This window comes from Haliotis asinina, chromosome 1 (genome assembly GCF_037392515.1).
Source record: "Haliotis asinina isolate JCU_RB_2024 chromosome 1, JCU_Hal_asi_v2, whole genome shotgun sequence".
Lineage (NCBI taxonomy): Eukaryota > Metazoa > Mollusca > Gastropoda > Lepetellida > Haliotidae > Haliotis > Haliotis asinina.
The window spans coordinates 85616528-85639547 of record NC_090280.1 but is presented as its reverse complement, the minus strand read 5'-3'; the positions used below and the strand labels follow the sequence as shown (position 1 = coordinate 85639547).

The window sequence follows — 23020 nt, the reverse complement described above, 5'->3', positions numbered from 1 at the left end:
AAGAAAAATAGAAAGAATTCAGCACATGCCACAGGTGGTTTGGTGAAACTCTTAAGCTCTTCAAAGGCTTAGCCAGGACATGGATCATAATCAGAGCAAATTTGTGACACAGGGCTTCCAGCTCCAGTCACATGAAAGTGATACAACCACAGGACATAAGTTAATAGTGTGAAGTTAAGGTAATAAAATCTTCATATTTTTTACTGGATATGAGCATTAAGTCCACGAGAGCCAACGTACCTGTAAGCACATGTTGTTCTGAAGGTTCTCAGGGAGGGACTGGACCATCTGGTGATAGCAGCGAAGCAGCCCCACCATTGCTAGTCGGCTGTCATCATCCCATGCATTGCCGTACGTGAATGGGTCAATGAGATAAACCACTACAGCCGGACAATGGTTGTTGTCATCAGTGTCCAGGTCATGTTGACCTCCATCCTTCTGCGAACTTCCTTCACTAAACCCACTCTCTGGAAATGCCAAAAACCCAAATGTTCTTCACAATCTTCAAAATGATGAAGGAATTTTAGTCATCTTATCAAACTTACATTTCAATGATGTTAGCAATATTCTAGCTATATGGCATCAGTTACATGACAAATGAACAGGACTTGTATAATGTAGTCCAACTACTGTATCTACGACTCACCTTTGTTATCTTCCTGGCCTGGTGTGATCCCTGAAGAGTTCTGACTGTCCGGTGTAGGTGGCTTAGCAGGCTCAGGGGCCTTGAAGGGAGTTTTGTGGGAGGAGCTAGATGGTGTGTCAAACAGGGACTTGTCCAGGCTCTGTCTTGCCAGGAACGGACCTAATCGATGTCGACACACTTGCGCATACAGTTTCAACTTAGCAGCCAGTGGGGATTCCCCTGCATCGACAGGAAGTAACACATGTCAAGACAGATACAGAAATGTCAACCAGACCAAGGAAACCAGGATTTCTCTCTTTGTTTATGCTGTTGTTTAACACCACACTCAGCAATATTCAATCATTGTAACAGAAGGTGTAAATACTTGGGTCAGGGCAGGACCGACAGGTGATAAATATTGTGAGCAACAATCCGCATGATAACCAGGCGGTACTGGCATACTCAGGATTCAAAAGAAGCAAGACACAAACTTTACAAAAATATTATGTTTTATTGACACAGAAGCAAGCTTCTATTGAAATTCTAGCGATTTCACTGATGTCAAAAATGAGGGACTTGAGATTTTAATCTTCGAATGAATTATTTAATTTTTGTAATTTCGTAAACAATATTAACAGGACTGACCTATTGACTTGAACCATTCATCCACTTGTTCATCTTGCACTTTCTGAGCAGCACTTTTCCCGACCCGCATAATACCATCTCTCAGCACTTTAGATATAGGGCAATGTCTACCCAGCCGACATAGTTCGTACACTGTACTAAGCTCCTTGAAGAAACTGATCACATTCTGTAGGATGAAGTCATTATCAGGTGCCACGACCACATACGCAATGTCACGCTGACGACCAAATGGCTCCATGAACTCTTTGTCCTGGAAAAGACATGAACTGAATTCAGAGAAAGACAAATGGAATAGTATGAACATGAAAGCATTGAGATTGTTCAATGAGTAAATTTAACACAAAAATGAACTAGTGAGTTCAGTTGCCATTCAAATAATCAACATACAAATCAGTGGGGAAACTACATTAGACTCAGCAATATTCTTTATCAGTGTTACCAATAAATATGCAAGTTTGGATCTGACAAACCTTTGACCACATTAGCAAAATAGCCAAAATCAACTATACTGTTTAAACAAATTCAACATGTCAAATGAATAACTTGTCAAGTGCATGTAGTCAATATGTCAAATCGAGAAAACCCATCACACAGGTCATTTTTAGTCACAGTTACAATATAGTCTATCTACATCACACCTATTTCCACTTCTACAGATATTTTATCTGAATCCAGAAAAGTCAACGTAGTAGGGCGAGTTATTCATGTCAGCATCTGGTAATCTACTTACCCAGAATCGTATACTGAAGGGGGAGACGGAGAGCCAGTCTCGGTCGTACCCCACCAGGAAATGTGGGATGGGCTGTGGCTCGCTGTTCTCATTGGACCCTGAACAGACAGACACAGGATCAAGTACACACTTGCACCAGGTCGAAAAACATCAATACAAACAACAAAAAACAAACAAAACCTGCCCGGATGTCTGGAATATAAATGAGGCATCCCAAAAACACACCAGCTAGACACTGAAATGTTGAAGGTCATTAACACTTTAGTATAAGCTCCTACTGATCAACACTTTCGGATAACCTGGAACTGTTTTCCAGAAAACAAATTAGGTTTTCACTAAAATTTCAAACAGAGTTTAACAATTTGAAACAGCTGAACTTTTACCTCCACTGCTTTTCTAACATAAAAAAAGGCACTTAAGCAATCTATCCACCAAACTCAAACTGTCTTCTATGTAGAGTATCGATTTCAGTTCATTCTAGGATTCCTAAATGCATTTTCTCAAATTTGAGTAAAACTCATAAGTTAAGTCAAACTCAGACTTCAGTTTGTTTCGAGAAATTGGGACCTGGTCTTGTTCCACAGTCTTCAATAGCCATCCTACTTCGATTGCCTTCTCTCATTTTTAACAGCGACTTCTGATGAAGATTTAGGGAAGAAATTGTGTGCATCTACATAAACTACTTTAATTCTGTGCCTTGTACAGTATGTATTACTGAGCTTCTACTCAGCTTTCAACAGGGATATTGTCACTGGTTGTTATAAGACGTCCTACAAATAGCATTCCTTACTGCCTTAGAGACAACTCACTTTCAGCATCCTTACAAATAATAAGTAATCTGGCTACGTTGTCCCCATTAGTGTCTGCTTTGCAACATTTTTCAAAGACTGACTGGCACAAATTTGATTATCACAAGTTTTCTTAGTGTCCACTTTGCAACATTTTTCAAAGACTGACTGGCACAAATTTGATCATCACAAGTTTTCTTAGTGTCCACTTTGCAACATGTTTCAAAGACTGACTGGCACAAATTTGATTATCACAAGTTTTCTTAAGCCAAGAGAAACTGAAAGCTGGTTACCTCTGTCTGCCAGCTGATGAAAGTCCTTCCAGCTGAGGGGTCCAGTAAGCTTGTGACTGTGTTCCCAGACCCGCATGATGCGCTTGTTCATGATGGCATCCATCAGGAGTGGGTTCAGTGTCTTCAACATGCGCAGAATGTCCTGGGAGTTCAGCGGGATTCGATTAGCACCTGTAGAAAACAAAACATTCATTTTTCACATATTTCCACATAGTAACAACTCCTAACTGTGAGTGTTGGGTCATTCAAGCAGTCTAAAAACTACATGACATTTCTAACAAGCTATGAATGTTTCAGCCATATCTTGGCATGTCAGCTTAGTATGGACATTCTTGTGAAATCAAAAAGCATTTTTAAATGTTTAACAAAGCATAAAAAAGGCACAAGTGCAATGGGAACAACAAGCAGTGATCCTAGACCATGCCAACGACATTGAATCCAAGGGCTTATTTTGTTATAATGTGTCTGGAAGTTTTGATTTTGTTAATTTGGATCCTCGCAGCGATCCTAGACCAGCTTATGTACATTAAATCCAAGGGCATGAATTTGTAATAATGTGACAGAAAGTTTCAATTTTGTTAATTTGGAAACTACTTAATAGCAATTTCTTTTCTTAAACTTTTGTGCAAGTAAAGTCAAGTCTCATTAATCCAACCTCTATTTATCTGACAGTCAGCTTTATCCGACATTTTTGTTGGCAACAAATTGAATGAACTTAACTTACTCTCATTTATTTGGTGAATCCAACAATTTGCTTTGCAAGGGACAATGTCAGTTTAACAATGCTTGACTGTATATTTTTCATGTTCCCAGACATCCCTTACCTTTAAGAAACGGCCATTTATGGAGACAGTTCTTTTTCATGGCAGGGTCATCAAGCTTGTTTGGTGAGCAGTTCTCCATGGCTTGTCTCCCCTGATCCAAAGCATTGTAGGAAACTTCATTTCCATCTGTCAACAAATGCATCAGGTAAGACTACAACTTCTGCCTCGTGTTTTTGCAGCAAAGAGATAAGCAGGATCGTATTTAAGACACCATAAGATGTGTCACCACAACACTTCATAATTGTTGATTATATTGTCACTGTTTGCAAACACGTCTATTAACCTTCCATATTCTGTCAGCAGTGTGTTTTAACCTTCTAGTTCTGTCAGCAGTATGTTTCAACCTTCTAGTTCTGTCAGCAGTGTGTTTCAACATTAACTCCCAATGGTTGCACAAAATCATACTACACAAAAAACCTACAAAAACTTCCCCATACCACTTTTTTTAAAACAAAACATATTTGTAAAAGACGATTTCTATTAGTAGCTTTTCAAGCCCCCATCTGCAGAAGGTAAAAACTATATGAAATCTGTCACTTAGAATTTGACCTGGTTGACTACTGAACATGGAGTGTGCACTTCCAGCTTCTGAATAAGTTTCAGAAAAAAAAGTACTCCTAGACCTTTCATCCATTCACACATCTATCTCTCATAATGGTTAAGTTCTGCACTTGTCACTGTCTTGTCACCTAAGTGTACACACTCTGCAAGCACTTTCACAAAAAGAATTTTCTTGCCTGCAGTAAGTACTGTTCTTGTCATATGACTGCAATCTCATCAACAAATCAACACTTGCTACACTAAGGGAAATGTGTCTTACCTCTAATCTGCAAAGTATCCACGACACTTCCCATGAAAGACGTAGCTGCACACATATCTAACAAGGACAAACTGTGCTCTGCCACCATTGAGGGATGAGGCAGAGTAAACTGTCCTAGGAGTAACTCCAATATTATCTGAGGTATATCTTCGGGTGCATTGTCTTTAATCGTGTTCTCATCCAATGCTAGCAAACTCGGCTTCCGCCGTTCAAATCTGTCCTCACGCATTCCAGTAATATCCACTTCATCTTCATAAAACAACCCTGAATTGTAACCATACTTTCGGTTCATGGCAGCACTAAAACCACAGCTGCAGGACTGGGATTCAGAGTTTGTGCCACTGTCTGGTACATACAGACTGGCATCGGAACCTTTAATGTCCATATTACATACACAAATATTGCAACTATCGAAGTTGTGGTCCTTGAAGAGATTGAGAATGGAATCGGAGAGGAGCACATTGACAATGAGGCTGTGCACCTCCGGTAACTGGTTGTTGGTGCCATGATTGTCTATTGAGTTGAGGGTTTTGTTCAGTATGGACGAGGCATTGGATGCTGGTGACTGGAGCTCGTAGCTCATTGGGGTGCGTGGTGTGCGTGGAGTTCGCTGCTGATTGCTGTTGTGAAATGTGGCGGGGGAACTCTCCACAGTGCCAGTTGGCAGTCGGGAAGTCAGACTGGGGATGTTCTCTATGGACGGGATGTTAATGTATTGACTGCAAATGGAAAAAACACTGGTTACACATCACACATAACAGCAACAGTGTCAAACATTGACAAAAATGACGGATGGGTTATCTTACTACTCTCTGTAAAACTGTATGTCAGGAAGACCCACTAAAGACAGTCAGTCTACTTTTAAGTCACTCAGCAAAATGGTGACGGTCTGTAAACAACTGAATCTGGACCAGACAATCCAGTGATCAACATCACCAACCTCAATTTAACCTTTGGGATACAATGACCTGTGATCAACCAAGTAAGTGAACCTGTCCAGGTGATCCGGTTAGTCATCTCTTGTGACAAGCATGGGCTAGAAAGGCACCAGTATCAACATATCAAAGCCCAAACTGACGAGTGACTACCAACCTTGGGGGTGGTTGAGAGAGTGACTTGTCCATAATGGTCATGGTGAACTGCCATGGGGGTTTGTAGTCAGGAAGAACAGGGATTGGAGAGAGCTGCTTGCTGGGTAACTCCACCTGGGAATACTTCCCACAACCTACAAACTTGCCAAACTCTGGCGGCTTGAATACCCCTTGCTGGAACATTAAAGAAGGTACATGGATAAATGTCATAATGAAGACAGGTTCCACACTGCTTAATATTATTGTACTGTCTCATCAACATAACCTTTGCAAGCCTTGCAAAATGACAAATCTGCACAGTGACATTGTGCGACCTTTATTCACTTATCATTAATGACGGAAAATATCAGATGTACTAACTCTCAGACAGAGCTAGATTTCCACCAGAAAACAATATTTAGGGGGTCGATAGTGCAAGCACCTCTTACCTTACACAACTCCTCAGCAGTGGGCATGGGATATGCCTCTACTTTGACTTCGACTACATCATGTGTGACATCGGTCATCGTCTCGGGAGACGGCAGCTTTGTATTTTCAAGTGATGGTGGCGTTGGGTACATCCTCGATAGGTCTTGTGCTACTGAAACAGAAATGGTCAACAGTCATACATTCAAATACTTAAATCTTCAAACACAAGCAACATTGCACACAGTTCACAACGCTTAACTCTTTCCACACGAGTGAACCAGAGGCATATACTGCCATGACACTGAGCTCCCAGAGACTCTGAGGTCATAGATGAAGACTATGTTTATCAAGGAAAATATAGCTTGTAAATCGTCATTACTACTACATATCATACAGGATTAGAAAGGTCAAATCCTACCCTTTATAAATATGAAAGTTAATTTCTATCATATTATTCAGTTAATACAACTAGAACTGAAACGCTTAAATTTTCATAAGGCCTGATAACCATGAAGGAAGTAAAAAATATGACGAATTTTTCTTTCATTTGTAACATGTCATAACATCCCTTCACTGTTTTCTTTAATATTTTATCTTTCATAATCAGAAAATGATTATAAAATGACCTCTGATATATGCACGGATGTCTTTTTTCAGGTATCAGTGGCTTTCCACTCAGTAATGTGATACAAACTGCTGGAAATGCCTCCAATATTGAAGCTTCTAATGAGTAACATGAAGTAATTCGTTAAAAAGCAGGTATCGTTTGACAGCTCTGAACACCAGCAATATCACTGTACCCGTGCCAAGAGTATTTTCACAGTTGTAAGAAGCAGTTGTATTGCCTAATTACACTTATTTGAATCAGTCTTCAATGAGGATAGGACTGGTCAAAATCTGACCATGACCTAAGGCAGCCAGCCAATCACATTACAGCAACGGATACTGTGCTCATAAATGAAAACCTGCAGATTCCGACGAACATTTTGGGTAAAATCACAGCATTCAGAACGTGTTGTGTAAAAAAGCACTGCCAATATGTATATTGTGGAACATAGTGGATGTGTTGGGCTAGGTTAGAACCTGTGACCAGAGTTTTATGCATATAATTTAGCATTAAACATTGTGTCCTAGCGTAAAGTTTTAGACGACAAAAGCAGAGTTGCCACTTGAATTACATTACACAATCGCACAATACAGATGGAAATAATAAATCATATTGTTTGTTTGACAATTTTTATGAGAACTGTTGTTGATTTTATTCTTCAGTTCATTTGCTTTGGTTAACTCTTTCAACACCAGCCAGAGGCATTTACTGCCATATGTATGGTTATATATTTCCTCATGTCAGTGGCTTTCTGCTCTCTAACATTATGCAACAACGGGAAATACCTAAATTTTGGAAGCTTCGAATGAATTGTGAGGCAATTCACTTGATTGCAGATATATTATTCAAAAGCTCTCAGTATCAACATTATCACTGTACCCTTGCCAAGAGTATTTTCACAGTTGTAAGAAGCAATTTTACTGGACAAAATTGGTTTATGATGCTTTTCTGCCACATTTTGCTATGAGGAGCATGACTGGTCAAAATCGTGCATGTGACCTAAGACAGCCAATCATATTGCTGCAATGGATACTGCCCTTGTAAATGAAAAATTTGGGATTCAGACAAAAGTTTTGGGTAAAATCACTCCATTCTCAGCATTTTACACCAGAAAATCACCATCTATACTTCTATCATTAACTTGGTGGACATATTGTGCTAGGCTATGTCCAGAGACAAAAATACATAATGCATATATTTCAGCACTAAACATCGTGTCTGAAGTTGAAGTTCGAGGCAGCGAAAGGTGAGATTGAAATAGTAACTTGTAATGTATGTTTGACAACTTTTATGAGTACTGATATTGATTTTATTTTTCAGGTTCTTCCAGTTGTTTAATCATTATCTTGAAACATTGTTATTTTTCTCTTTGACAAATCTGAAATGGACCCACTGCCGAACCATGTGTCTGAGAATATTGTTTTCATAAAATATGATACGTGTTTTAAGACAATATGAAAAGTGATAGAGTTTATAAAAAAATCATATAACAGTTAGGTTCCAAAATTTATATATCATTTTGATGCAACTACTGCCTGACCTGTATACCGGTCTATGATGTCAGGGGACTCATGATGTCTTGGCTCGTTTGCCAGCCTACCGTGTTGAATGGGTTAATTATTCTCTGGAAACACTGTTAATTTGCTCTTAGCCAGAATCATTCAGTTTTCCAATCTCATACATTCCAGCATTCAAAACACAACCATGGGCATCGAGTTTACTTTTTGAGACCCAAACTTCAATCCCAAAATTCACTGTCACATTTTTCTTCCCCAAGAAACGGTATAACACTTACCAGATGGTGTTATTTTGCCAGCAGTCAGTTCCTCTGTTGTCTTACTGGCAGACAACCCTGCATCAATTCCCTAGAAGGAAATAATACGTTTCACACACCTTCCTAACACAAATAACAAAGAGGAAATAGAATGCACTTATTATTAGCAAACATTTCGTGAAAATACATCCACAAGTATATAAGTTAACATGTACTTAACATCCTGTTCGCAATCACAAAAAGCTTTGTTATAAAACATGATCATCCCTTGTATATCTGGTTTTTGGGAACGGTTTTACTCCGCTTTTGGTAGTATTCCAACAATATCATAACAGGGACACCAGAAATGGGCTTCACACATTGCAATAAAACCTTGATCTTCAGCATTTTGATGCTTAACCATTAGGATACCCCACTGTCCTGTATCTGATCATAAATATCTAGCTCTGAAGCACATCATCAAATGAGGAAGAACAGCACTCAAGAAAACCTGATCTTGAGGAACTGAATCCTGTTTTACAAACCATCAAAACAAAACACATGACAAAATCTTTATGAACTGACCCCAGCATCGTCGCTGTCATCACCCGATGACTCAAATATATGTTCCAAGTCCAGCTCGGTTGGTTTGAGATCAATCTCTCGGGTCAGACTAGCTCCTGGTGTCTGAGGGGAACCCACTGTAGCAGAAACATCTGAAACAGTTAGTGACCACAGCTACATGCTACAGCTACTTCTACAACATACATGCGCTTACTACATCTGCAACAACACAACACAGAGACATGTGCAGCTATGACAAACATAGCTACTGCACACAAATTTATCTACAACACACACATCAGCTGTTGAACCTATTTCAGACATGACACAGAAACTAAACATGAATTAAACTACTACACATATTAGATGCACCAAACATTTCAGCATAGACTTGCAAATTTAGTTACAACATACATTAAAGCTCCTAAACATGATTTAGTTACAGAAAACATTCCAGCTACTAAATACGAATATATCCGAATACATTATAATAATAATATATACGAAACATTACAGCAACTCAACACATTTCAGTGATGACAGAAATTACAGGTGCTAAAATCACCAACTAAACTGCAACACACATGACAGCTACCGAAACAAAATATAGCTACTCAATACAAATTCACATACAACACACATTACAACTACTTCTAACAAATTCAGCAACAACACATATAGCAGTTACTAAACACAAATCAGCAATGACACATATATTAGAGCTATTGTATATTAAAGCTGCTACACATACAGTGAGTCTGAACACAAATGCAACAAACCAACAGGTATGGATATTACTAGAAACCAATACTAATAATACCACTATCCTAACAGTCATGTGTTACACAGTAATGTGTTCAAACTACAATCTTATACATCAATGTGTTAATCAGACAACCCTCAACAACCTTATGTTAATAGAACAATCCAAAATCCCATTTCAACATAAAACAGTTAACTGTTTTTCTCTGACAACCATAATCAGTGATCTCATTGTATGCAACCAAAAAATTCTTTCACAGCCACAATTTCGTTACTTTGTTTTCACATGACAGATCATGGCAAAAGTGCCATGTTGACAACTTGTACCTTACAAGCTACATACCGATACATTACAATGCATCAGTTGTATCATACTGTACACATATTCATTACATCATAAGATAATCCAAACCAATAGGGGCCAATGTCACATATCAACGACAAGATCAACCACCACATCTATTTGGTCGAGATAATACAGCTAATATCACCGGAGCAGTAGCACTAATCATATTAACTCAACAGAAATCATGAGCATAGGGATGAACATACCATTGACAGGATTTTCATCTTTGGAGTCATTAAGTCTGTTAGGGTCTTTGGCATCTTCATCCTGACAATCAAAAAACACTTTGTTACACTGACAATCTCAGTCTTCATAAGATTATTACAATCTCGGTCATGCCCACTGATGGAACATTGTTCCCTTTTTCCCTGCCTATGGTGAGAACACATGTATCAAATGTTTTCATTGCGGGGTAGGACTGAAGTTATAGAAACTCTCAGGAGTCCACTTACTCAACACATATGCTCCCCACTAGCAATCTTACCACTACGATGAGTTTAACACAGCCGTAGGATGATTTTAGCTCTAAGATAACTTTGTGCAAGTGGACCCGGGAGAATTAAATAAAAGATATGTATTTTAATGTATGAAGACCACTACCGTAGAAGTTATACAAGAATCAATACAATGACAGAAGACAGCGGTTGATAAAAACATCAACATGAAAACACGCTTACAGAACCATTAAGATTCTTAGAAATAACATATTGGGTCACATACTGTGTCTCCACCCACTGAGTCTATGTCAAAGTTAACTCACCCGTTTCGGTGATGGTCGTGGAAAGTGTTCGTCTCGACTTTTCCGTGAGCATCGTGTAAGTGTTCCAGGGTTAACAGATGCCTCATCGGAGAACTCATAGGGGTCTGGGGCTGGAGGTGGGGTAGGAGGTTTAGGCGTGTGTCTTTGGGAATGGCCGGAGGGGGAGGAGGAATCGGAGAGGGAGGGTTGTTGGATGTTGGAACCATCAGGAGGGGTAGTGTCGATTCGAACTTTCTTCATCGGAAGGTCGATCCTAAAAATGTATAAATAACTTTTGCTGAAATAGATGACTGCAAAGCTGCAATTCAAGACAACTACTTTTATAAATTGCAAATTGGATCCAGATAGAGTGGGCTTATGTGAAATTTATATTTAAGCTACTTAGCAATATTCAAGCAAGTGAATCAATATATTTTACATATTGTACCAAAGTGGGGATGCTTCACCCAGGTTTTCAGTGAAAGAAGACTTCTGTACTCCCCTCCACTTTTAGCAGCTATCTAGTAAATGTTTAGGCAGGGGACAGTAATATTAGGTTCCCCCACTATATGAACCCTATTAGGTGCTGAACCTTGGTTTTAGGCATGAGTGCACCACTGACATTGTATAAAGGTTCACATTCTGCAATCTTGCAATCAGAAATATATTTGTTAGCATATTCATACCATTTATGATATTTGTATCAGACTTGAAGTTAAGGATTTAAAGACTTGGTAATGGAACTAACATATATACGAATGCATTCTCATTCAGCACAACAACACAGAGTGATAGAGTTTCATTTGACACCACTTCAAGCAATATTTCAGCAATATCATGCAGACATCAGAAATGGACTTCACACATTGTACGTTGTGCACGTTGGGAATATAACCCAGGTATTCGGCATGATGAGCTAACACTTTACCACTAAGTTACCCCTACATGGCACAGAAGAATACAGTCACAAAAACATGGTTAAGCATTCTCAAAATGTTTGTTGCCCTACAAACTTGAGCTCATCCTTAACACAATGACTGTGATCAAAGTTAAGAAGTCTTAAGAGATGAAGTACTTCACTCACCACTGCTGCACTGAGTTCATATTGTAGAGGGAATCTGTGACTAGTTCCTCTTCCTCGTCTGCATCTTTGGTGGGGAGGCTGGGACGCTTCAGACCCCGTGTCAACTCCATCTGGCGATGCTGCGACTGTAACCAGTTGTTCACACTATCATGCTTGGAGTCTTGGCCCCAGTGGCACGGGGAGTCTGCTGCGTCAGTTTTGGATACCCCTTCCTCATTCTTAGGATAATAGTCTGGGAAACCAGAACACATAAACCCATTCTGGTTTTCAGAAGCACTGCCCGTTTGTTTCCCACACACTTCCTTTTCATTTCCAATAAGTTTTTGAGGTGGATGCGGACTTAATGTCGGCATTGGTGGGTCCATAGTAGTGTTGACAAGGGGCTGAAGTTCATCTAAGGGTGAAGGAGCAGAGGGTGTATCAACATTGGTTTCATTTGGAGTGCTCTGCCCCTGAGGAGCTATGGTAGTTCCACCAGTGGGACAGAATGCAGGGTTTGGAGGCAGTCTGAGGTCTATATCAAACTGCATGAGATCATCCATGACAGGGGAACGCCTGTGAAAAGGTGTAGAACTCCGACCATGCCGTGACTGTTGCCTTTCCAGCTTTTCCTGCTTGTCCCCTTTGTGTTTCCCACTAGGGAAACTCTTCGACTGACCCACACCTCCACCTTTCATCTTCCTTTGCCTGGGGAATAATCAAATCTTAATCAGTGTGTGAACAACAATATAATGTAAAATGGCAAACTTAAATTTGTCACAAAAGTTGAGGTATAACTTCACACTAAAGAAAAACACAACCTCATGAATAACTTTAGAGATATTCTTCAGCAATATTTCTTATTTATAACAGTCTTAAGAAAGAACAGAGTAGGGATCTTTTCCCATGAGGTTTGACAGGCAAGACACCATCACAAGCACAACTCACTATGGACAGCTAACAGTGAAGATGACTTAAGTCCAAACTGTGGACATTTTACAATTATCACAACCTTCATGTAGTGACAGAATGAAATTAGTGTATTTTTTTTACAAAGAAACAGCTACATAATGAAAAAAAAGAAAGAAGTTGATTGAATGGAAGCTTTGAAGCAATGGCCAAATCAGCCAGGTCTTAACTAGAGGGTACTGTTCTCTACTTGTGCTTCACTACTTAAAGAACTGGCTGTTACAAGAATGGGATGCTATCGACCAATCCAAACATGAAATCCCACACAACACCAATATACAAAACAGTTATGCATCTACAGGGTATCACATACTACATACAGCACAGGGTGGTGCCACTGCCTAGTGACCACACAAACGTGTTGTTTTATCATAAGGAAGTATAATGTCAAGGAGAGAGGCATCTTGTAATGTGATTTGGACTTACTCACCTGGGACAAGCACAATTGACTTTGGAAGTGGGTTCAGCAAAGTGCCACTGTCCTGCAGCCAACTCTTCACTGGTGTCGCTCGTCCTACAAATTACACATAATCACAGTATTACAGAGTTCAGATTAATGACTCGCATTCATAAGTAATTACTATTCACATTAGCTGTACTACTTTCTATTTACCATTTCATTAACAGTGACTAAGTATCATAAACTAAGTATGGATTTCTATCTAAGGTTTAAAGTTTCCACAACTACTAAACAAGATTAAAGAGAATATCTACGCAATACACAACCACTAACAAAACCGCTTCATGTATTTGTAGTACTGCTAAATATATTCCAAGCATAATTCGGGCTTGATTGTATTGCAATATAATGTGCTTTATCTATTCAGAATGCATCCCAAGATAAATGTCAAACACTTCATCATTGTGTTTTCATGTCAATTGCAATATGGGACAAATTCACAGCTGTCTGTTTCACAGTGACTAACATTATACACCTATGTCATATTTTCTAAATAGTAAATATTTCTCAGGATGTTCAGTTCCTGACCTCTGTGGACACAGAATTTTTAGAAACATTAGATGAAAACTGTAACGTTATGTTTTTACCTAATGTAATGGAATGCTTTTCTTTACTACACTGGAACATTCCAAAACCACATCAGGACTGTGCAGTACTGAGCAAAATGTACAGTGTGGAACTGGCAGAGTTGCCAAATCTATATTTTCGTGTTATGATGCTTTTAGAAATATTCCAGCTATATCACTGCAGGGGACAGCAGCCTTGGGTTGCACACATTGTACCCATTCTGGGAATTGAACCTTGGTCTTCTGCATGACTAGAGAAAGCTTTAACCACCACCCCTTACAACCCATTGGAGGTAAACATAATGTTGCAATAGACCACAGTCTTGCTTATTTTATTACTGTTTATTACTGAACAGTTTCAATGGCATCTCACAGTAACTTACATGAACACTGGCTGTGTTTGATTTTACATGACCTTTAGCAATATTCCAGCAATATCACGGTTATACCATAAATAGGCTTCACTCACTGTATCCATGTGGGAAATTAAAAATGGGTCTTTAACAAACTAATGCTTTATCCACTAGGCTACCCAACAGTCCCTCGAGCAGCGTTAGGCTTTTTGTATAGGAGAAAACACTTCTCAGTTTTACAATGTCTACCAAAAAACAGGAGAAGTGTTTTCTCTAACATATGTACCGTCAGTGATGGGTAATTACAATGTAGGTGATCATTTAATGAAGCTACATAACGATAACCGAAGCACACGTGTAAAATCAATTTAATTAAAGTAACAATAAATAGATAATTTAACCTTATCACTTTTGTTGGCCCAGTGGCCGTGCGATAAGCGTCTGGCTACTGATCTGAGACTAGTAGTTCCAATCCCACTTGGGAAAACGTTTGTATTCTGAGTTTAATCTTGAACGAAATTTCAATTGATTTCAAACACTCATGTATCATTTGAATGTTGATGTTCACATAAAGTTAGGAAAAGTAACACCTGAGAAGAGGTCTTTCTAGGGAAAAGTAAAACCTGTCCCTCCAAAACAGAAACCTCAAATGCGGTTATTCTGGGAAAACAAGAGATGACCTAATATATAGTGAGAAGCACACTTTAGGTATATTTAGTCTGAACTAACCTCTTGGCCATGCTTGTAGTGATGCTGGAATCTTCTAGAACCTTCTGTGTGATGGCATGACCAAGAACATCAGAAGCGTTGGGCATACAGTTGACATTCACATTGCCTTCCGTCACACCAATGTTCATTGGTGTCATCGGCACTATCTTCACCCCAGTGTCACCGGCCATGGAGTTGTCGGCTGGGGAGGTGGGTGGTGTCAGTGGGCCATTGCTCATCATTGACTGGTTGAACTGCGACCTTGGCCCCACACTTGGATTAACGGTGAGGGGCTGAAGGCGCACAGGAGAGTCTTCATTGTCACAGATAAGCACGAAGGAGGCCGGGTACCGCATCCTTACACCCGCTGCAGAAAGACACAAGAAAAAAGGTGTCAACTGAAAGATTCAACAAATTCCATTCCTTACAAAATACAGACTAAAAGTACAAGAAGACAAAGACAACAAAATACTCCACAATGGCATAAAATTATGTCTACTGATTATGAGAACATCACTAGACCAAGATATGTGCCAAGTCTGGTGAAGAAATAGTGAACAGTTTTTGAGTTCTGCTCCGGAGAAGAGCACTACCACCAATTTTTGTCAAAGTCAAACTTGTTGCCAAAGAAACTCAAAACATGTTTTAGTCAGAATACCAAATCTACAAAAGGCACCAGTACACCACAAGACCTATCTATATGCCTAGTTTGGTGAAGAAATATAGAACAGTTTTAAAGTCCTGCTTCAGAAAAGATAAATGTGTACGGATGGGTGGACGGAGTGCATTTAATATAAAAATAAAACGCGTTGCAGGGGATAACAAATCGCGTTGCAGGGGATAACCACAGAGCATATCCAGGATCTACTGGTTATTTATTTTGAAGGTTCAAAGGAAACAAAGTACACATTCTACATTACAGAACAGGGGTAATGAAGGAATATACTGAATAAAATTCCTAGTCACAAGTGATGTAAGATGATCATTATCCAAACAGCATGTACCATCTCAAAGAACATGAATCATTGTCTACGTACTGCATTTTAGATACAAGACAACATACGGGAATTAATACTAAATCATACTGGAGCAGGACCAGCATAGATTTCCAAATTCACATACCAGTCTGTATAAGCTCTAGTTTCATGTCCTTTTTCAAATTCAGACCATCCAGTAGTAACAGATCTTATAGTTCTATCAGTCTTCAAACTACTCCAACTCATGAACAATGGACAGCCTCCTTCGATCAGTTTGTATTTCAGGACTGAGCAATATTCCTATCTTCTGTTCGTAAATAAACAACTCTGGGCCTGGTAAGCGATCAAAGTCCCTTAATCAGCTAAGTCCCCGCAAAATCTTCAGTGCAGCTGAGTCATCTCTTACAGCAAGGAAGTGCTGAGGACTTAATCAAATCTATGTCGCCAAAGATCACTTCAAGAACGACTGAGTGGGTTTAGTTTTACGTTGTTTTCAGCAATATTTCAGCAACATCCCAATGGGGAACATCTGAAATGGGCTCCACTCATTGTACCCATGTGGGGAATCAAACACACTTCTTATTCATGATGAGGAAACATTTTAACCATTATATAACAGCTTAAAAAAATGTTCAGGTAGAAAACTAACACTATTGATGTGATTTGACAGAGTGCTGTCTCATAGCAAAAACATTTTTTTATTGATTTTCCCCCTCTCAATACAGTTTCTGTATACTCCTTCAAACAGGCACTTTACAAGGCCACAGAAAGGACAAATCACTCTGACTAGATCATATCTCCATACGGATTTAAAGTTACATAAAATAATCATCCTTTAATGACAACTGATACAAACCAAACACATTTTCAGAATGCATCCTAAAAATAAATGTCAAATATTTTATCATCGTGCTTCAGGTCAACACAACCTAGCTACATCAACCTAACGTTTACAAACACAGCATTTTGGCCTGCATGTAGTCATAGCCTTGCTCCAAGGGTGTACTGAATGCTACGTCCATGAATGTACAGCAACTCTGTCCTTTAAAGAGGCAAGTCTACTACGGTTTGTTAGAGGAACAATGTCTTATTTTTATTTATATGTTTAAGAAATTATCTTTTAAACCATTAAATATTGCCCTAGAGATGTGAAAGTTAAACAGCACAATCATACAAGAGACATACCTTCACTATAAATCAGATAAAATTACCAAACAAATGTTATTCCTATATCTGTGACACAACTACTTTAAAAAAGAGTGAAACTGTACATTCTTCCTTGTTACTTCTATGAAGGCAAACAGCTCAGCTCACAAGGTTAATCTCACCTTATCTCTACGAATGTGATATTGATATAAGAATGTATTCAGAAGATATTTATAGACACATTTGTTAAGTTGACAGGCAAAAGATCATGTATAAACATAACCTTTTTAGAAAGATACTGGTGCTATAACACATACGCAACCAAAGCAGGTCATTCCAATGTCACATGTTTTACAAAAACACAAATAAGAACTAATGCAAGGGTAACATTTTGGAACATTAATTTTTAGTACCCTATACCAGTTGCAGTGTACAAGATCACTGCCGGTCTGTTGGTTTGTGACAAGCAAATCTTTAGTCATTCATGTCCATTTACTTATTTTAAATGGCCTCAGGCACTTAGGACTTGAAGAGTTTGGTCAAGTCTACACCTCTGTACGTCTGTGGGTAATACTGGCAACTGGACATTTTTATTATATTTACTTCAAACACTTGTGAATTAAAATTAAAGTGTTTGTGTCTGTTTTCCAGCTTGACACCAATAACACAGCAACACCCATCCTACCAACCCATCAACATCCTTGGCAGCAAGTTAGATCAATCATGCCTAACCTTTCATAATTTAGACATTCCATAGTCTGGATAAAATGGATAATCAAATTGCCAGCATATATCTCTAGCAAAATCAATAGTGGCCAGCAATATGACACACACAATCCCTGTGGAAGATAAAGCATGATGTAAACGAAAGATCCATGAATCATTACAAGCACCTGCTGCCAAAGGATCGTACTACAGGGCTTAATTTAGTGCTTTGTTACTTGCACCGGTGCAACCCAATATTACAAAATGCAACCTAGTTAGGAGTCCAACTTGCACAAGGAGTAAATCAGTTTCCTTAGAAGTATATCAACAGCATATACTGAGACTAGTGAGAGAATTAAAGAAAATAAAGGGAGACCTTAAAGCATTTGTAGAACTACCTAAAATGAAGGACCCTATGGAGTTTAAAATGTTAATATATGGTGCACTTATTACACTTTTAGATCCAAATCCTGGCCAGATTGTAGTATGATTAGTCCTTGTCTCAGTTTTGAAGCAATTGCAGTTTCTGTTGTGCAAGAAATTTGACTATTTCCATTAATATGCATTTTCTGCTGCGTAAAAACACTTATTATTTCCAACAACCAGTGATGTGCGAGCAGTTTCTTCAGTTGTTTAAAGGTCACGTGCAATCAAAACATCAAACATAATTAAAACACAATTATCACTCATTCATGACATGTAGTATACATTGCTGCTTGTACAAAAACAAATAAACAAAATTTCAAGTGTACAATCGCGATTCAAAAGTGCAATATTTTGTACTTGGGCTTACTTCCCTCAAAATGAAGCCCTCGGGAGACCGAACCCAGCCATAGCGGGTGGGTGTGCACTGAAGTGTAACGACAGCTTCCGACCCACTGGTTCATTTGCTGATATGCTGAGGGTTCATTGTGTGTACAGAAAGATGGATCTCTTTGATGGGAATTTTAGAAGTATGGCGAGCCACAAGAAAGTAGGATTCTTTGGTAGGATTCTGGATAACAACTTCTTTTATTGTATTGATGCGTGGTTTCAGTCTGGATTCATATACTGTTGTCAAACAAAATCATATACACTAGAAAGGTTGTTATCCATAAAGAATGTATATAGAGATGTTGGGTTTTGTAAATACATCTTCTCTGAATTTGTGTTTGATCCAATAAAAAAATCATCACAGTAGAGATGGTGAACTACTGCGTGGCTGGAAACAGTCATTCGTCCAAGTACAAAGCAGGACTTGAAATTGAAAAGAGTTTGCACCAGTTTCCGTCATATCCAGTCATCTGAGAAAAACAGATGTACTTTGTTTGTAACCCATGGACATAAAAACATGCCATGTGTACTAGTATCACACCTGCCTAATTACATAATGTGGTAGAGACAGGACCTGGGTGCACAAGCCATAAATCAACTTATTTTGTTTATGGTGTATTGCCTGAGAGGTGTTAATTTCAAATTGCATGTGGTCAATGATTGAAGCTGTGTATTGTCTATTGTCTTTAGCAGACTGGCAGGCAGACATATAGGTGTCAGTAAACCAGACACTGAGCTTTCTCTGTGACAGAGTCTGCTTACCACAATCAACAAGGTTTATTTTATGTAATGTGTAGATTATTTACTTGTTTGCATACACAACCAAGATTAGACTACTGCTCACGACCTCATACTCTGGGCATGCATATTGTTTCAAGCTCCACGAACCTATTCACTGTGCGTGCATTATGTGCGCAGCGCAGCAATGCTGTTGAAATCACTGTTTCCCCCCTGGTGGATATTTAGTGAATCGTCTGAACTCAGATTTCGCGGGCTTTAATTTCATCGCATTTTTTTTTTTCAACTTATATGTTGAATTGCCATTTTTGATGATTTGTTTCGGTAAGTGCATACCAAAAGGTATCAGAATCTGCAAAGTTATGTTTTACGTTGCACGTGACCTTTAATTATTACTATAGTCAAAGGGGGAAAAAAAGAGCACAAATCAGTTGTCACAAGAGTAGTTTCCCCTGAACACTTATTTGGATATTTCATGCACTCTTTCATACACATAACGCTTTCTACCAACACAAAATCCATTCTGGATATATCCACAGCCTCGAAAATAATATATATATATAACTAAAAGACAAAATATGAATATTGACAACATGCAAATATTACTTAGAATAAAATATCATGAATACTTACAGACAATGACTTCAACCAGGTTTGGCAGTTTTTCTTTATCATCAGTACTGGTGTTATTTTCAAACGGGTAAAACTGGCTCCATTCCTCAAACATCTTGCGACTGATCTGGTCCGTGTCTCGATATGTGTGCCCTGTCAGTGTTCCATTCAGTCCATACGGTGCCAAAATCACTGCAAAGACACACACACTTTAGAAACAAAAACACAAACATTTTCTAAAAAGTCATCCAAAACAAAAGAAAAGCTACTGATTCTGAATACATGTAGTCGAACCAATATGGCTGCTGCATTGAGGAAAGGATTTACGTTACAATCACTGATGGAACTTTATTACAGGTCAGAACGATGAGCAGCGTATGCTGTTCTCCATCAGATTAATGACTTCCATGAGTTTGTCTATCCCCATCCATCCATTTCAAACAGCCCAAACATGTGTTCCAGAGCTGGCTTTCACTTATACTTCCCAAAATAGATTTAATGAACTGGATCAAATTTAGGCAAAAACCTGCCACAAAAACTTTCCACAAACTTGGATCAGGATAAATTTACCTCAGACAAATGTTTGACATTATGCATATTGGCCTGCTAAATTGCACCTCAGGTCTGGCAGAATCAATACTGCAAAATAATTACATGTCCTGCGTTGCCACCGTTTTTGAAGAATTTGATTCAAAGCTTGCACATGAGGCCCCAGTCAATTTGTCTATATTGCCTGCTACTGTGGAGGACTTAGTGGAGGAACATTCTACTCAGCCTGACTAATGCCCTCCCTGGAACAACCAGCTTTCATACTATTCTCCATACAACAGCTGAATATTTCATGAAATCTTCCATTAGACTTATTGCTGACATTCTTAATTCTGATGTACAGGAATGGAATTTTCCAGTTTGCAGCCAGCATTAGACAGCAAATTCAAGCAATAGATTATACAGTGTGTCTTCTATCAGTCAGATTATCACAATGTGGTCACCATTAGGTCAAGGCCACATAGACTGGTTATCATAAAATTTTACTTCTCACTACAGCATTCTTAAGTGAATGTGAGATAAACTCAATCATATGTGCATTAATTACATGTCGTAAAAATGATTACAATGCAACTTTATTTGAATATAAAGTAATCTGTTAATTCCTTTTCACATTAAACGTTCAAAAAAACTTTTGAAACAAAGGTCAAGTAAAAAACATAAAAGCAAGAATATATTTTGAAGGCAAATTTATTCTAACTGATATTGACTCTAACAATGTAGGCACTGTTTGACTTGATCTTCAGCAGAGAGTAGCAATCAGGTCAGTGATAGTACTAAATACTTGAAAAGTCAGAACAGGCCACAAATATTCATTCAAAATTCATGGCAGCTACAAACATGGTAGCCTGAAGGAAAGTGTCCATTAATCGATAATGTAGGTCAAGTGCCCTTTGTGTATCTATCACACAGAGATAAACAAGGTAGACATACTTTATGTCTGATTTGAGTGAAGGCCGTCCACCATGACCAACAGACCATGAAGGCAGGTGACAGCTAGGACCAGAAGAATCCAAGCTGAGACTTGGAGGGGAGACAGGTCAAGGAAACTTGATAACAAGACCAGAAGTTCACTAACTAGCTGCCAACCAGTCACATGATACACATGAGAGTTCCCTCCATAGTGGGAAAATGAGACAACTTGACCATAGCCGACTCATCAACTCACATGGCCACCAAGCAATCACAGCATCTACAGTAAAGGGTTCACATAATCTCTCCTGACAGGTGGATTCACATAGATGATAGATACCCACTCTTGGCTTATCCAGCCAATAGTGTACCAGCTAGCTGGACTGAAGTGTCCTGTTTTAACACCTGACTTAGAAGTGATCATAGATATTAGGTTAACAAATCTGCTTGACAACAATTTCAACGGTTCCAGTGCTTGAGTGACTGTTGAACATCCGTACACCGATTGAGTCAATGTCTCTTGTCATGCATTCGATCTGTAATCTAGATACATTCGGCTCAGTCTTATAATCTAGCCCTGTTCAAAATATGAAACTAATTCACGCAAAAAAACAAAACATGTTCAACCAAATAGGTACCGAAAGATGAGTTTTCACAAGTTTCTCAAAACCTAATATATACGTATATATACATATGCTGTTAGTGGAAACACTGGTGACTGAGTGGATCAGGTCACTGACTTTGTGTACATGTGAATAAATGCCTTACTATCCTGGATGGGACTCAACTTAAGTCTGTACTTTACTGTTTGTTTGTATTGTTTTGCTTGAGTGCCTGTTGTCTAATGCAGCACTCAGCACTCCTCCAGCTACATGGCAAGTTAGTAAATAATCGAGTCTTGACCCATGTACTTTTCTGAAAAATTGTAAAGGCTACTGATGTTGGCAAGAAAGAATTACCTTTAATATATAATTTCTGTAAAGCTGTAAGAATAATCGTTCACCAAAAATAGCAACAGGAACATTTCAATGTTTCATTGTTTAACATCAGTTCATTTTATACAAAAATGACAATGACAGTCAAAGATCAAAAGAAACATATCTGTAATAATTAGAATGAATGGGTGAGTTCAGTTCTATGCTGCTTATAGCAATAATGCATCAATATCATGATGGGGGACACATTGTACCAATGTACAATAAGGGCGACGCGGAAACACTTTAACCACTAGGCTACCACACTGCCCAAAATTTGGAATGTCCAAATTGTAATAACATCTCATTTCTTCTTATAAAAAATTGCGACAATCGTCTAAATATCATTGATTCAAAAATGTTGGAAAACAAATCTGACTGCAATGACATAAAGTGAAGCAGTATTTCCACATCACAGCACAATACCCTCCTACATATCACTGCACCTCCTCACATTAACAAGTCTTCTGGTTACAAGCT

General features: G+C 38.7%; 1 protein-coding gene across 3 annotated transcripts in view; it reads right to left on the bottom strand.

Moving 5' to 3' along the window:
• The window catches only part of LOC137298567 (mediator of RNA polymerase II transcription subunit 13-like), a 77118-nt gene that overhangs the window by 11806 nt on the left and 42292 nt on the right, over nt 1-23020 (bottom strand). Inside the window, exons 6-22 of one of the 3 annotated variants that reach the window (XM_067830870.1) lie at nt 20127-20297; nt 15136-15481; nt 13458-13541; nt 12080-12766; nt 11017-11269; nt 10463-10523; nt 9170-9300; nt 8627-8696; nt 6245-6396; nt 5818-5990; nt 4726-5444; nt 3906-4031; nt 3082-3252; nt 2001-2098; nt 1271-1520; nt 647-865; nt 241-467 (exon numbers count right to left, since the gene is read on the bottom strand). In XM_067830870.1, coding sequence (XP_067686971.1) covers nt 241-467; nt 647-865; nt 1271-1520; nt 2001-2098; nt 3082-3252; nt 3906-4031; nt 4726-5444; nt 5818-5990; nt 6245-6396; nt 8627-8696; nt 9170-9300; nt 10463-10523; nt 11017-11269; nt 12080-12766; nt 13458-13541; nt 15136-15481; nt 20127-20297 — 3938 coding nt within the window. The remainder of the gene's footprint in view (nt 1-240; nt 468-646; nt 866-1270; nt 1521-2000; nt 2099-3081; nt 3253-3905; nt 4032-4725; nt 5445-5817; nt 5991-6244; nt 6397-8626; nt 8697-9169; nt 9301-10462; nt 10524-11016; nt 11270-12079; nt 12767-13457; nt 13542-15135; nt 15482-20126; nt 20298-23020) is intronic. The other 2 variants (XM_067830876.1, XM_067830879.1) reach the window with 2 other exon arrangements.